The sequence below is a fragment of the Acomys russatus genome, chromosome 19 (genome assembly GCF_903995435.1).
Source record: "Acomys russatus chromosome 19, mAcoRus1.1, whole genome shotgun sequence".
NCBI classification, from domain to species: Eukaryota; Metazoa; Chordata; class Mammalia; order Rodentia; family Muridae; genus Acomys; species Acomys russatus.
Window position 1 is genome coordinate 39505423 of NC_067155.1, and position 13160 is coordinate 39518582.

Below are 13160 nucleotides of genomic sequence, written 5' to 3' on the forward strand. Positions count from 1 at the left end.
CTTCTCTGGCAGGTACTGCCACCTGCATGGCCTATGGGGACCTTCATTTTGTCACCTTTGATGAGAGGCACGTTAGCTTCATGGGGACATGTACCTATATCTTGACCCAGACCTGCGACAACTCCACAGGTGAGGGATGTGAGCTGGAGCTTGACGAGGGTCGGGGAGGGGCCGAGATCATATAATTGGGTGTGAGGCATGGTGACGTAGCAGGTGGTTGAACGGAGTAGGGGAGGAGCGGGGGGGGGGGATGGGGGAAGGGGGGGAATCTGTGATAGATGGCAAAAGGAGGCTATATTGGAACAAAGGCCTCTGTTAGGCTGCGGTTGGGATACACACACACAGAGGCAGTACTTTCAGGCCCACGATCCTTCGGAAATGCAGCTGACGAGATCAATTACCTGCTGTTATGGAAGGCTCCCTTGGGAGAGTGACAGTTACTGTAAACGGGGACTTTTGCTTGGGGTGGGGGGGCGGTGTGGCTCAGTAGAGCACTTGCTTCTTGTTCCTGAAGCCCTGGTTTCCACCCTCTATAGCCTCATTAACTGGGTGTGGAGTGCACGCCTATCCTCTCGGCACCGGGCAGGTGGTGGCGGGAGGATCGGGAGCCATCTTAGCTACATAGAGTTTGAGGCTAGCCTGGGCTATGTGAGGCCTTGGCTCACACAGAGGGTGAGAAGGACTCACGAATGAACACGATTGCCTGAAGATGTCCCAGTCTATGGAGGTGGAGACAGCCAATCATGAAAGTAGACTATCACGGGCTGGAGAGATGGCTCAGAAGTTAAGAGCACTGGCTGCTCTTCCAAAGGTCATGAGTTCAATTCCCAGCAACCACATGGTGGCTCACAACCATCTATAATGAGATCTGGTGCCCTCTTCTGGCTTGCAGGCAGAATACTAAATACATCATAAATAAATAAATAAATAAATAAATAAATAAATAAATAAGTAGACTATCAAACCAGGCCTCTTTCCATTTAGGTCCTGAGTCCCTTACCAAAGTCTCAGGGCTACACCACCGAGCCTTCTTTTCCGTAGTGCCAAGTCGGGCACCACCACTAACAGGGTCTCAGAAAGCAGAGGACAGGGGGGTGCATACTTTTAATCCCTGCATTTTGGGGGCCAAGGCAGGAAGACTGAGTTTCGGCTTGGGATGCATAGTAAGACTCTGTCTCAAAAACCAACAGGGACTGGGGGTGTGTGGCTCCCTTGGCTGAGAGCTTGTTTGACATGCACAAAATCCTGGCATCCACCCCCATCCCCACCCCACCCCTGCCAGCACCATATAAACTGAACATGGTAGCATATGTCTATAATCCGAGCGCCAAGGAGGAGGAGACGGTACTCTCGAGAGTTCAAAGTCACCCTCAGCTATATGGAAAAAGTTTGAAGTTGGCCTAAGTTATAATGAGACCCTGTATGAAACCAAGGAACTAAACAAACAAGCAAATGTGTGTGTGTGACATAACCGCTTCGTGCTCTTCCTCTCTCCGTCCAGATTTATTCTTTAGGATAACAGCAAAGATCCAAGAACGGGGCGTAGAAGGCGTATCCTGCCTGGACAAAGTCTTCGTCACTCTGCCAGAGATTACCGTTACCCTGATGAGGGGCAGACACACACTGGTGAGCCCTGCCCTTCACTCACCCCGCCAGGCCAGGCCATGGGCAGCCCACCTCCATCCCTGTCCTGGAAACCCTGTTAGGGATGGGCTTAAACAAAATCATGATGGAGATGCTTCAAATCACTCTAGGTGAGAGATGTTGGAGGGATGCTGTGTGTGCATGCATGCGTGTGTGCATGTGGCTGTGCCTGTGTGCGTGTGTGTGTGTGTGTGTGTGTGTGTGATGTCTTGGGTGTGACGTTAGAGTTTCAGGGTCCTCCTTGACCCTGGATCATTCTCTTGATCTCCTCTCTCTCTGCCAGATTGAAGATCAGGAAGTCACCCTCCCAGTGATACCTGCTAATGGCATCTACGTGGGTCTCAGTGGTCGATTTGTGGAGCTGAGGACAACATTTGGTTTGCGTGTGAGATGGGACGGTGACCAGCAGCTTTTTGTGACTGTGTCCAGGTAAGGGAGACAGCCTCGGCAGGCGGCTGACATTTCTCCCAGAACCCTCCACGTCCCCACCCCCACCCCCTTGCCATTCCAGTGGCTCGGGGTTAATCATTTACATATGTGTCCTTTAAAGCTGGCAAGGGAAACAGTAGGAAGTGGGGCCAGGGCAGTGGGGTGATAGCAGGGTGTGTACACAGTGCCTTGGAAATGCAAATGCGCTACTCTGGGGAGTCCTCAGAAGGCCTGTTGCCGGAAACCATTCTTCAAGGAAGAGTGACTCCCCAGATGGATGGACAAGAATAAGCCAGGCTTTGTGGAAAATGTGACATGGCGACTGGGGAGGTGGCTCACCTGGTAAAGAGCTAAATCTCACCACTGGAACCTGTGTGCGCATGTGCACAAGCGCGCGCACGTATACACACACACACACACACACACACACACACACACACAGCAGGGTGCAGCAGTATACTTGGGGCTCTCTAACTGGAGGGATGAGCTCCAGGGTCAATGAGAGACCTTTTCTCAAAAAGTAAGGTGGGAGGGGACTGAGGAGATAGTTCAATGGGCAACAGTGCTGCCTGTACAAGTGTGAGGACCAGAACTTGAGTCTTTAAAGCAGGATGTGGCTGTTTTGTGCGCCTGGAGCCCCTCCAGTCCTGTGAGAGGCAGAAACAGGAGGCTCTCTGCAATTTTGCTGGCTTCCAGCCTAATTCCAGGTGCAGTGAGAGACCCTGTCACAAAGGTATAGAGTGGAGAGTGAGCAAGCGGGACATCCAGCCTCCTAATCTTGGCTGCTGAGCACACATGAGGGTAATGCAAAACACATGCTCACCAGGGTTGGAGAGATGGTTCGGTGGTTAAGAGCACTGGCTGCTCTTCTAGAGGAGCCAGATTCAAATCTTAGCACTCACATGGCAGCTCACAACTGTCTGTAATTCTAGTCCCAAGGGACACAGTGCCTTATTCTAACTTCTGTGGACACACTGCATGCACATGGCATACAGACATACATGCAGGCAAACACACCCATACACGTAAAATAAAAACAAATGCTGAGGCGGGATGTCTTTAATCCCAGTACTCAGGAGGCAGAGGCAGGTGGATCTCTGAGTCTCAGGCTAGCCTGGTCTCCAGAGTGAGTGCCAGGACAGCCAAGGCTACACAGAGAAACGCTGTCTCAAAAAAACCAAAACCAGTCAACCAAACAAAACAGAGAAAATGCTAAAAACATATGTACATATATTTACAAAAATAAACAAATTAAGGTGGAGCGCACCTAAGGAAGATACCATTGTTGACCTCTGGCCCATGCACCTGAATGTGAGTGCACATTCCCTCTCCCTCTCCCGCCCTCCCTCCCTCTCCCTCTCCCTCCCTCCCTCCCTCATTCTCTCTCTCCCCCCCCCCCCGCCGTGTGTGTGTGTGTGTGTGTGTGTGTGTGTGTGTGTGTGTGTGGCAGCGGGAGAGGGAGGGAGAGATTCCTGCAGAGATGGCACTGGCTGAGGCCTGAGCGGTGGCCTCACATACCTGAAGCCTGTCACAGAGTCTATTAAGAGTGGGCGTTCTCAAGCCAGGCGGTGGTGGCACACGCCTTTAATCCCAGCACTTGAGAGGCAGAGGCAGGCGCAAAGCTGTGAGTTCAAGGCCAGCCTGGTCTACAAAGCGAGTCTAGGACAGCCAAGACTAACATAGAGAAACTCTGTCTCAAAAAACAAAGCAAAACAAAACAACAACAACAAAGAGTGGATGTACTCGACCCAGTCCTGCCTCAGGGCACACAGCTCACTATCCCCTTGCCGTGGTTTCTGATGACTGAGACCCTCTTCCTCAGTCATGACTCACCCCTCTTCTGAACCCATAGTGCCTACTCGGGCAAACTCTGTGGCGTCTGTGGGAACTACGACGGGGATGGCAGCAACGACAACCTGAAGCCAGATAACACGATGGCACAAGATGAGGAGGAGCTGGGGAAGAGCTGGCAGATGGAAGATGAGGAGAGCAAGGAGTGAGTGAGGGTCCCCACTGGAGGCCATGTGTGGCTTTCCTTTCCTCAGCTCTCTTGACTTTTGCCTATTTTAAGACCTACCAGAACTGAATTCACATGTTCTGCCTGTCATCCCAGAAGAGGCAGGAATGTCTGGAGCTGCAGACATAGCAAGATCTGGTTTCTAAAATCCAAGAGATGGGGGGTGTGGCTCAGTGGTAGAGCCCCTGCCTAAAATCCCCCAGGGAAGGGCTAGAAGTGTGGCTCAGTGTTAGAGCACCTGCCTAGAATCCCCCAGTGAGGAGTTGGAGGTGTGGCTCAGTGGTAGAGCACCTGCCTAGAATCCCCAGTGAGGGGCTAAGACTATGCCTTAGTGGTAGAGCACCTGCCTAGAATCCCCCAGTGAGGGGCTGGGGTGTGGCTCTTCAGTGGAACACTTGTTTAGCATGCACCAGCTACTGTGTTTGATCCTCAGCAATGTAAAAAATGAAACAAAAGAAAGCTGGGCAGGGGAGGGGGCAGATCTTGGTAGTCCTTGCCTGTAATCTTTAGGTCTCCAGGAGTACAGGAGGTTCAGGGCCAAGCCTGGGCTAACCTAGTGAGATTGTCTCAAGAAGAACAAACTAAACTGACTAGCATTGACCCTTTTCTCTTTCCCTACCTGGACACTCCAGCTGTTCCACCTCTTTTAGGCTCTTCCAGTCCCGCTGACTGCTTTGGTTGGGTCTCTTCCAGGTACCAGAAGACGATGAGTCCTCCCCCATCTTGTGACCCTGCCTTGAGGAGCACTTTGTCGGGACCCAAGTTTTGTGGCCAGCTTGTTGACCCAAAAGGACCCTTTGAGTATGGAAGAAGGCAGATGGGCTGCAAAGGGTTGCTGGGCACTGGGCTTTCTCTGCACTGGGGCACAGAGGCTCTGCCCACTCCTGCCCCCTGATTCAGCCTCTCTCCCCAGGTCATGCCTGCTACACCTGCAGGCCTCCTCCTTCTTGGATAACTGTGTGTCTGACATGTGTAGCTTCCAGGGGCTCCAGCAGAAGCTTTGTGCTCACATGTCAGCCATGACGGCCACCTGCCAGGATGCCGGCTATGCCGTGAAGTCCTGGAGGGGACCCCAGTTCTGCTGTGAGTCGGGACCCAAGGCATGGAGGTGGGGAGATCTGATACAGCTTCCTTATAGATAGAATCGGGGTATACCTGCTGAACCCCCCCCCCCCACTTTGTTTCCATATGAGGACAGGGAAGTGGGCAGAGCTGGAAAACATCCCTGAGGAAAATCAGTAAGCTGGCCAGACCGGGGTCCTATAATCTCAGCTATTTGGGTGGCCGAGGCAGGAGGATTTCAAATTCAAGACCAGGCTGAGCAATTTAGGGAGGTTTTTTTCCCCCCCAAAAAACAAAAAAGCAGAAAAGAGAAAAAGGAAAAAGCAGAAAGAGGGCTAGGCAGGTGGCTTAGCAGTAGAGCATGTGGCCAGAATCCGTCAATAAACTGGGGGTACGGCTTAGTGACAGGGTGTGTGCCTAGAATCTGTCAGTGAGAAGTTGGGGGTGTGGCTTGGATGTACAGCCCTTTCCCGATGTGCCCAAGGCCCTGGATTCAATTCTGAGTACCGGCAGGGGAAGGCAGGAAAAGGAAAAAGAAGAGAAGAAGAAATAGGAGAGGAGGTGCAGGTGGAAGGATGAGGAAAAGAAAGAGGAGGAAGAGGGGGGGGCAAAGCAATAACTACCGCCAGTCCCTTGGTTCTGAGAAGAAGGCAGTGTGATTAGGAGCTCCACCAAATTCCCATTGCATTCTGTGCAGACTGACTGTGTGAGGCTGTGGGTTGAAACTCCGGTGTGGACACCCCAGTCCACTGCAGAGTTCTGCGTTACCATACACCACCCCCAGGATCAGGCTGATGCTGGCCTTCTGGGTACCACACTTGCTAACGGAGAATGTCTCCACATTCGAGTGGCTGCATCCTCTCATTTGTAGCTCATCCGCCTTCCACGGACAGCCGTGGGAGCACCCAAACAGCGGGTGTGGCTTAGGCAGCTGATTGTTCTGGTTTGCTTTGCTTTTTGTAGCCCAAGCTAGTTTTTAAAAAAATATTTATTTATTCTTATTATGTATACAGTGCTCTGCCTGCATTACACCTGCAGACCAGAAGAGGGCATCAGATCACATTATAGATGGTCGTGAGCCACCGTGTGGTTGCTGGGAATTGAACTCAGGACCTCTGGAGGAACAGTCAGTGCCCTTAACCTCTGAGCCATCTCTCCACCCCTTCGCCTCCCCCAAGGCTAGTCTTGAACTCACTCTGGAACTTAAGATGGCACTGAATTCTTGATTCTCCTGCCTGCACCTCACCAGTGCTGGGATCGCAGGCATGTGCCACGACGGCTAATTCACATGGTACAGGAGATGGAACCCAGCACTTCATGTATGCTACATAAACGCTCTACCCACTGAGCTACATCCTCAGACTGCAGACAGCTGTGCTAGTGTCTAGCAGCAGGTCCCAATAGCTGCTCTCCTGGGCTCATCTTCTCAAAAGCCATATTTTCCAATATTGGTCACAGTATCTCTAACAGGACCTTTTTTTTTTTTTTTTTTTTTTTTTTTTTTTTTTTTTTTCCCAAAGCACATTTTTTCCTTTTTGCGCCTTGGTCTCATCAATCACCCTTTGAAATTATTTTCTGATCAGGTTCTCACTACGCAGCCCAGGCTGGCCTGGAACTTTCAATCCTGCTGCCACAGCCCCCTGTGTCCTGGAATTCCAGGCTTGCACCACCACATCCTGTCTGCTTGTTTCCTTACCTAAGCTTCTCCCTCTCACAGCCTTGGCTTGCCCTCAAAATAGCAAGTACTCCCTGTGTGCCAAACCATGCCCGGACACGTGCCATCCCGGATCTGCTTCCCAGCCCTGCACAGACCAGTGTGTGGAATCCTGCGAGTGTGACCCTGGCTTCATCCTCAGTGGTTCCGAGTGTGTCCCCCGATCCCAGTGTGGGTGCACCAGCCTCGAGGGGCGCTACTTCAAGGTGAGCTGCTGGCACGAACCCATCAGCCCACAGACAGAAAGGTCTCGCTCTGAGTTCTGAAGTTGGGCTGAGGTTGGGGAGGGCATATGTGCAGAAAAGAGACGGTCAGAGAAAAAGAAGCGAAGGCTAGCACATCGGACCCATGCTCTGATCCTCTTCCTTTCCTCTCTCCTCCTTTCCTTCCCTAGCTCTATTCTAATTTCCTTCCTTCCCTCCTTCTTTTCCTTCTTTTGATTTTTACTGAAGATGAAACTCAGGGCCTTGTGCGTCTTTGGCAAGGGCTCTACCGCTGAGCCACACCCCAGCCCCTCACTGGGGGATTCTAGGCAGGGGCTCTACCACTGAGCCACACCCCAGCCCCTCACTGGGGGATTCTAGGCAGGGGCTCTACCAGTGAGCCACACCCCAGCCCCTCACTGGGGAATCTAGACAGGGGCTCTACCACTGAGCCACACCCCAGCCCCTCACTGGGGGATTCTAGGCAGGTGATCTAGCACTGAGTTACAGTACCAGTTAATGCACCAAAGCTCTAGTGTTTTATTTGTTGTTCTTTTTTTGTTTGTTTGTTTTGAGGCAGGATTTCTCTGTCTAACAGCTGTTTGTCCTGGAACTCACTCTGTAGACCAGGATGTCTTGGAACCGAGAGAGCTGCCTGCCTCCTGAGTGCTGGCATTAAAAGTGTGCACCACCTTGACTGGCTGGCATTTTTTTTTTTGTTCCTCTTTCCCTTCTTCACCCCAGATACAGGAGCAGTGGTTTAATCCCGACTGCAAAGAGATCTGCACTTGCGAAGACAACAACAGTATCCGTTGCCAGCCCTGGAAATGCAAGGCTCAGGAGGTCTGTAGCCACCAGAATGGCGTGTTAGGCTGCCATGCCCAAGGTGAGCAGTCAAGTCACCACGGAAGGTGAGCAAGGGCTTCATGTGAGGGGATGGTGATGCTTTATATTGACCATCAACTTGATAGGTTCTAGAAACACCTAGGAAGCAAGCCTTTCATCGTGTCTGTTAGGAAGTTGCTAGCTTGAGCTAAGGGCATGAGGAGACCCAAACCTGAATGTGGGCAGCCCCATTCTGTAGGCTGGGGGTCCCAGACTGTATAAATGGAGCCGGGTACCAGCATTCTTCTCTCTCTCTCTCTCTCTCTCTCTCTCTCTCTCTCTCTCTCTCTCTCTCCCTCTCTCTCTCCTTCCTGAGGATGCAATGGGAGCTGTCTCTCACTCTCCTCCCCGTGCCTTCCCACCATGATGGTTTCTCTACAAACTGTGTGTTAGAATATACCTTTCTTTCCTGAAGTTGCTTTTGTCAGGATTTGGTCAGAGACATAAGTAGTAGAGAGAGCGTTGCCAAAATAGCTTTCCCAGAAAATAGGGGCTCAACTACAGAATGTGCGTTGGTCATCTTACTGTGATTGGTACTTGAGAAAGACCCATATATAAAGAAAAAAGGTTTCATTGTGGTGGTGCCAAATGTAATGCCAGGGTTTGGGAAGTGGGGGCCAGTGAGTCAGGAGTTTGAGGTCATCCTCAGTTACACAGTTTGAGCCCAGCCCAGTCTCAATACTTAATTCTCATTTTTAATTATGTGTATGTGTCTCTGCATGAGGGTGGATGTACACGTGAGTATAAATACCGGAAGCCAGAAAAGAGTGCTGCATTCCTTGGAATTGCATGCAATTACAGACAGCTGAAGCCACCCTAAGCCCACATTGTGGGTGCTGGGAACTGAATTCTGGCTGCAAAAGCGGCAAGTCCTCTTAACTTAAACTAAGCCATCCCTCCAGCCCAGAGACCGGTTAAAAACGCAATTAATTATTAACGAGAAGGGGAACAAGAAAAGTGGAAGGCTACAGAAGGTGGTTAGGAGCAAGGGACGAAGTGCATCTGCGAAACCAGGAGCTTGACAGAATATTCTGGATGGGGAAAAACAGCTGGGCCAGGAACGGAAGAGCAACTGCTGCACCTTGAGAAGCTTGGAGCGGGGGCAGGAAATTCCTTCAAGAAATTCCAACGGGAAAGATAGAAAAAGCAGCTGCCCAATGAGGAACTCAACGGATAGGTTCAGGGGCGGAGCCGGGGGCAACTGCGTGGGGGACACAAAGCAACAGGCGGCACTTCCGGGAAAAGCAGTTGTGGTGAACGCAACAGGTACTTCCGGGAGAACCAGTTGTGAGGAACCTTCCGGGAAGAGCAGTTGTGGGGAACGGGAAGGCAGAACCAGCTGTGAGGAACGTGACAGGAACTTCCGGGAGGAGCAGCGGCGCGGAGCTTGACGGACACAACCAGGCAAGTGTCTGGTGCGAACCCTCAAGCCGGAAAGAGAAGAGGAGCAGAGAGGTTGCCACGAGAGGGAGAGGAGATTCCAAGGTCCTGGAGCCAGGTACTCAGCCAGAGTTCCAGAACGTTCCCTGAGTACACAGAGCGGAGGTCCGAATACCGCCTTTAAGAGATGCCGCCGCCGCTCCCCACCTCAACACCCTCCCCGCAAAAGAGGCGGCCGTGGTGGCACTCGCCTTAAATCCCAGCATATCTCAGTGAGTTTGAGGCCAGCCTGGGCTACAGAGGTCCAGGACAGCCAGGGAGACACAGAGAAATCCTGTCCGGGAATGCCAAAAAGCAGCCAGGCAGTGGTGGCACAGGCTTTTAATCCCAGCTCTTGGGAGTTAGGTGAACCTCTGTTAGTTTGAGGTCAGCCTGTTCTATAGAAAGTGAGTTCCAGGACAGCCAGGGCTGTTACACAGAGAAACCCTGTCTCAAAAAAAGAAAAAGAAAGAAAAGAAAAGAAAAACAAACAAACAAACAAAAAAACTAAACCAAACCAAAAATCCAAAACATCAAAAAACAAAACCCCAAATCAAAAAATGAAAACAAACAAGGAATGAGCCATTTGATTTAAAAAAAATTATTTATTTATTTATTATGTATACAGTGCTCTGCCCACGTATACATCTGCAGACCATAAGAGGGCGTCAGATCACGTTATAGATGGTTGTGAGCCACCGTGTGGTTGCTGGGAATTGAACTCAGGACCTCTGGAAGAGCAGTCAGTGCTCTTAACCAGTGAGCCATCTCACCAGCCCCATCTGATCTTTTAAAAGACTTTTGTTGGAGGAATTTGCTGATTTATTTGTCTTCAGAAATAAGAGTAACGCAACAATTTGCAGTCAAAAGAATTTGGCTTCCCCGCCCCCTGCCCTGCCCCTCCCTGCCCCCCCCCCCCTCCCTGCCGCCCCCCCCCCCCCCCCCCCCCCCGCAGTCGTTCATTGTTCTGTGGAGAGTTCATATTTTTAAGGTCAAGTTGACATTTTCCTTGGCTCAACTGCAACTATTCTTTTACCACCAAAGAGTTTCTTGGTCTGTGTTATTTCTGCGTGTTTATCACGTATTCTGTCACCAGGCTGAAGCTTTACAGTGCTCAAATAATACAGAAAATTGATTTTCATATGAAATCCATCCGTAAGTGGAAGAAACGGCTGTCAAAAAAGAGTAAGATTTAGTCGGACAATTCTAACTTGGCATTATAATTTTATTCTTTGCTTAAGATCTCATGAGTCCAAACCTTAAGTGTTCTAGTTTGTTTTCTGTGCCGCAACGAATACCATGACCAAAAGCAAGTTGGGGAGGAGTAGGAGTATTTCAACTTACAGGCCACAGTCCTTCAGGACCGGAAAGAGAAGGATATGAAGACACATTACATAGGGGCTTGCTTCCCAAGTCACGTTTAGCTGCCTTTCTTACCCAGCCTAGGGATGGCACTGCCCACAGTGGATGAGGCACTCCTACGTCAACTAAGAATCAAGAAAATGCCCCTCAGATATGCTCACGGGCCATTCTGACCGAGGCAGTTTTGCAATTGAGGTACCCTCTTTTTAGATGTGTCAGGTTGTCATCTGCAGCTAATGATGGCAGTGAGAACTCACAATTTAAAACCGTCTGTTGTGCTATGTAGTGCTCAGGTCCACTGCCCCAAGTTGGTTTTTGTTGTTGTTGTTGTTGTTGTTTTGTTTTTGTTTTTCGAGACAGGGTTTCTCTGTGTAGCCCTGGCTGTCCTGGACTCACTTTGTAGACCAGGCTGGCCTCGAACTCACAGCGATCCGCCTGCCTCTGCCTCCCGAGTGCTGGGATTAAAGGCGTGCGCCACCGCGCTCGGCCCACCCCGAGTTTGTATCAGTTTGAAAACATTCTTACTTTTGTTCATTTGGGCTTAGATAGAAGTTACTCAGGGTCCATAAACATAGGTCCCCCCTCACCCTCCCCCCCCCCGTCGCACCCCCAACTAGGGCCAAGAAGAGTTCAAAGAGTGATGAGAAAAGGAGAGAGGTCTACATGAAAGCAGAGAGACAAATGCCTTGATGTCCATTGACGAGAGCATTAGCCAGAATCCTGAGGCCTTATCACTTGTATAGAAGTAACAGGACTGTGTATATTAAAAAAAAAAACCTAAATGTTTTGTTCTTTAATGAGGGGAGGGTGAAGGAAGAAGGGGGGAGGAAAGAGGAGGGGGAAGGATGCGATAAGGAGGACAAGGAGGAAGGTTGCTTTGATCTCTCAGTTTGGGAGGTTTCGGTCTGTGGTCATTTGGTCTTGTTGATTTGGGTCCCATGATTAGGCAACACATCCTGTTAGGAAATATGGCACAACACCACCAAAAACAAAATGTCTTCCTTATGGCTTGGACATGAGGAAACGAAAGAGAAAAAAGCTAGGATCCCACAATCCCCTTCAGCAGCACTCTTCCGATGACCTCACACTTTCAGCCAGCTACACCTAAAGTTCCCACCACTTCCCAATAATACTGAGCCGGGAAACTGGGGTTCTGAAACACAAGTCTTTGGGATTCTAGATACAAACTTTCATAGTAAGATTGGCACCTTCAAGGATTCAGACAGTGAGGTGGAGGAAGGCAGTCAGTCTCCTTTCCTGACTTGCCTGAGCCAAGCCAACAGGTCTTCCTAAAGGAAACTCAAGTCCAAAGGACGTGCCATGGGCACAAACTCAAAACAGCCCTCCCCAAGTTGTAGCCTTGGCCTGAGGTTTCTGGGTGTGTGGAGCAGCGAGACACCAAAGCCTGTCCTCTCTTCTCTAGGTGCAGCCACCTGCATTGCCTCAGGTGACCCCCACTATCTGACATTCGATGGAGCTCTGCACCATTTTATGGGTACCTGCACTTATGTGCTGACCCAGCCTTGCTGGTCCAATTCTCAAGACAACAACTTTGTTGTGAGTGCCACCAACGAGATCCAGGGTGGCAACTTGGAAGTCTCCTATGTCAAAGCTGTACACGTGCAGGTCTTTGATCTCAAAATCTCCCTGCTCAAAGGTCGTAAGGTCGTGGTATGTGTCCTGTATTACCTCTTAGACCCCACACCACCACCCAACCTCTTCCGCCCTTTTTCTTTTAGTTATTGCTGTTCTTTTTGAGGTAGGGGCTCATGGGTCCAGCCTGGTCCAGAACTTGCTATGTAGCTGAGGCTAACTTTGAACTATCAATTCCCCAGCTTCCACCTCCAAGAGTTGAGCTCCAAGACTTTTCCGTCCTAGTCTCCATTTTTTTTTAACCCCTGCCCCATTTGATCTTTGCCCCAAGTTTCTGACTCTCTCCCTCTCTCTCCCTCTCCCTCTCTCTCTCTCTCTCTCCCTCCCCCTCTCTCTCTCCCTCCCTCCCTATGTCCTGCCCACTTCTGCAGCTGAACAACCAAAGGGTGGCGCTACCTGTGTGGCCTTCAAAAGGACGGGTGACCATTAGGTTAAGTGGCATCTTTGTCCTGCTCTACACGAACTTTGGGCTTCAAGTTCGATATGATGGCAACCAGCTGGTGGAGGTGACAGTGCCTTCCTCATACACAGGCTCACTCTGTGGGCTGTGTGGTAAGCACCCTCAGGGAGATTTGTGCCCCCCTCCTCTCCTCTCTATTAAGTATCCTCAGGGCTTGTCAACTGATGAATGAGTTGAGGAAACTGGACCCCAAAGCAGGTGCCTGGGAAAGCCACAGGTAAAGAGAAAAGGGTTGCCAGATGTGATGACACATGCCTGTAATCATGGTACTCAGGAGGTAGAAACAGGAGGACCAGGAGTTCAAGGTCATCC

At 50.6% G+C, this 13160-nt stretch overlaps 1 protein-coding gene across 1 annotated transcript in view; it reads left to right on the forward strand.

Annotated features, from left to right (window-relative positions):
* The window catches only part of Zan (zonadhesin), a 100966-nt gene that overhangs the window by 18491 nt on the left and 69315 nt on the right, over positions 1 to 13160 (forward strand). The window contains 10 exon segments of the mRNA XM_051162130.1: positions 13 to 129; positions 1502 to 1626; positions 1928 to 2073; positions 3926 to 4069; positions 4751 to 4891; positions 5004 to 5173; positions 6870 to 7072; positions 7814 to 7955; positions 12159 to 12406; positions 12760 to 12940. Coding sequence (XP_051018087.1) covers positions 13 to 129; positions 1502 to 1626; positions 1928 to 2073; positions 3926 to 4069; positions 4751 to 4891; positions 5004 to 5173; positions 6870 to 7072; positions 7814 to 7955; positions 12159 to 12406; positions 12760 to 12940 — 1617 coding nt within the window.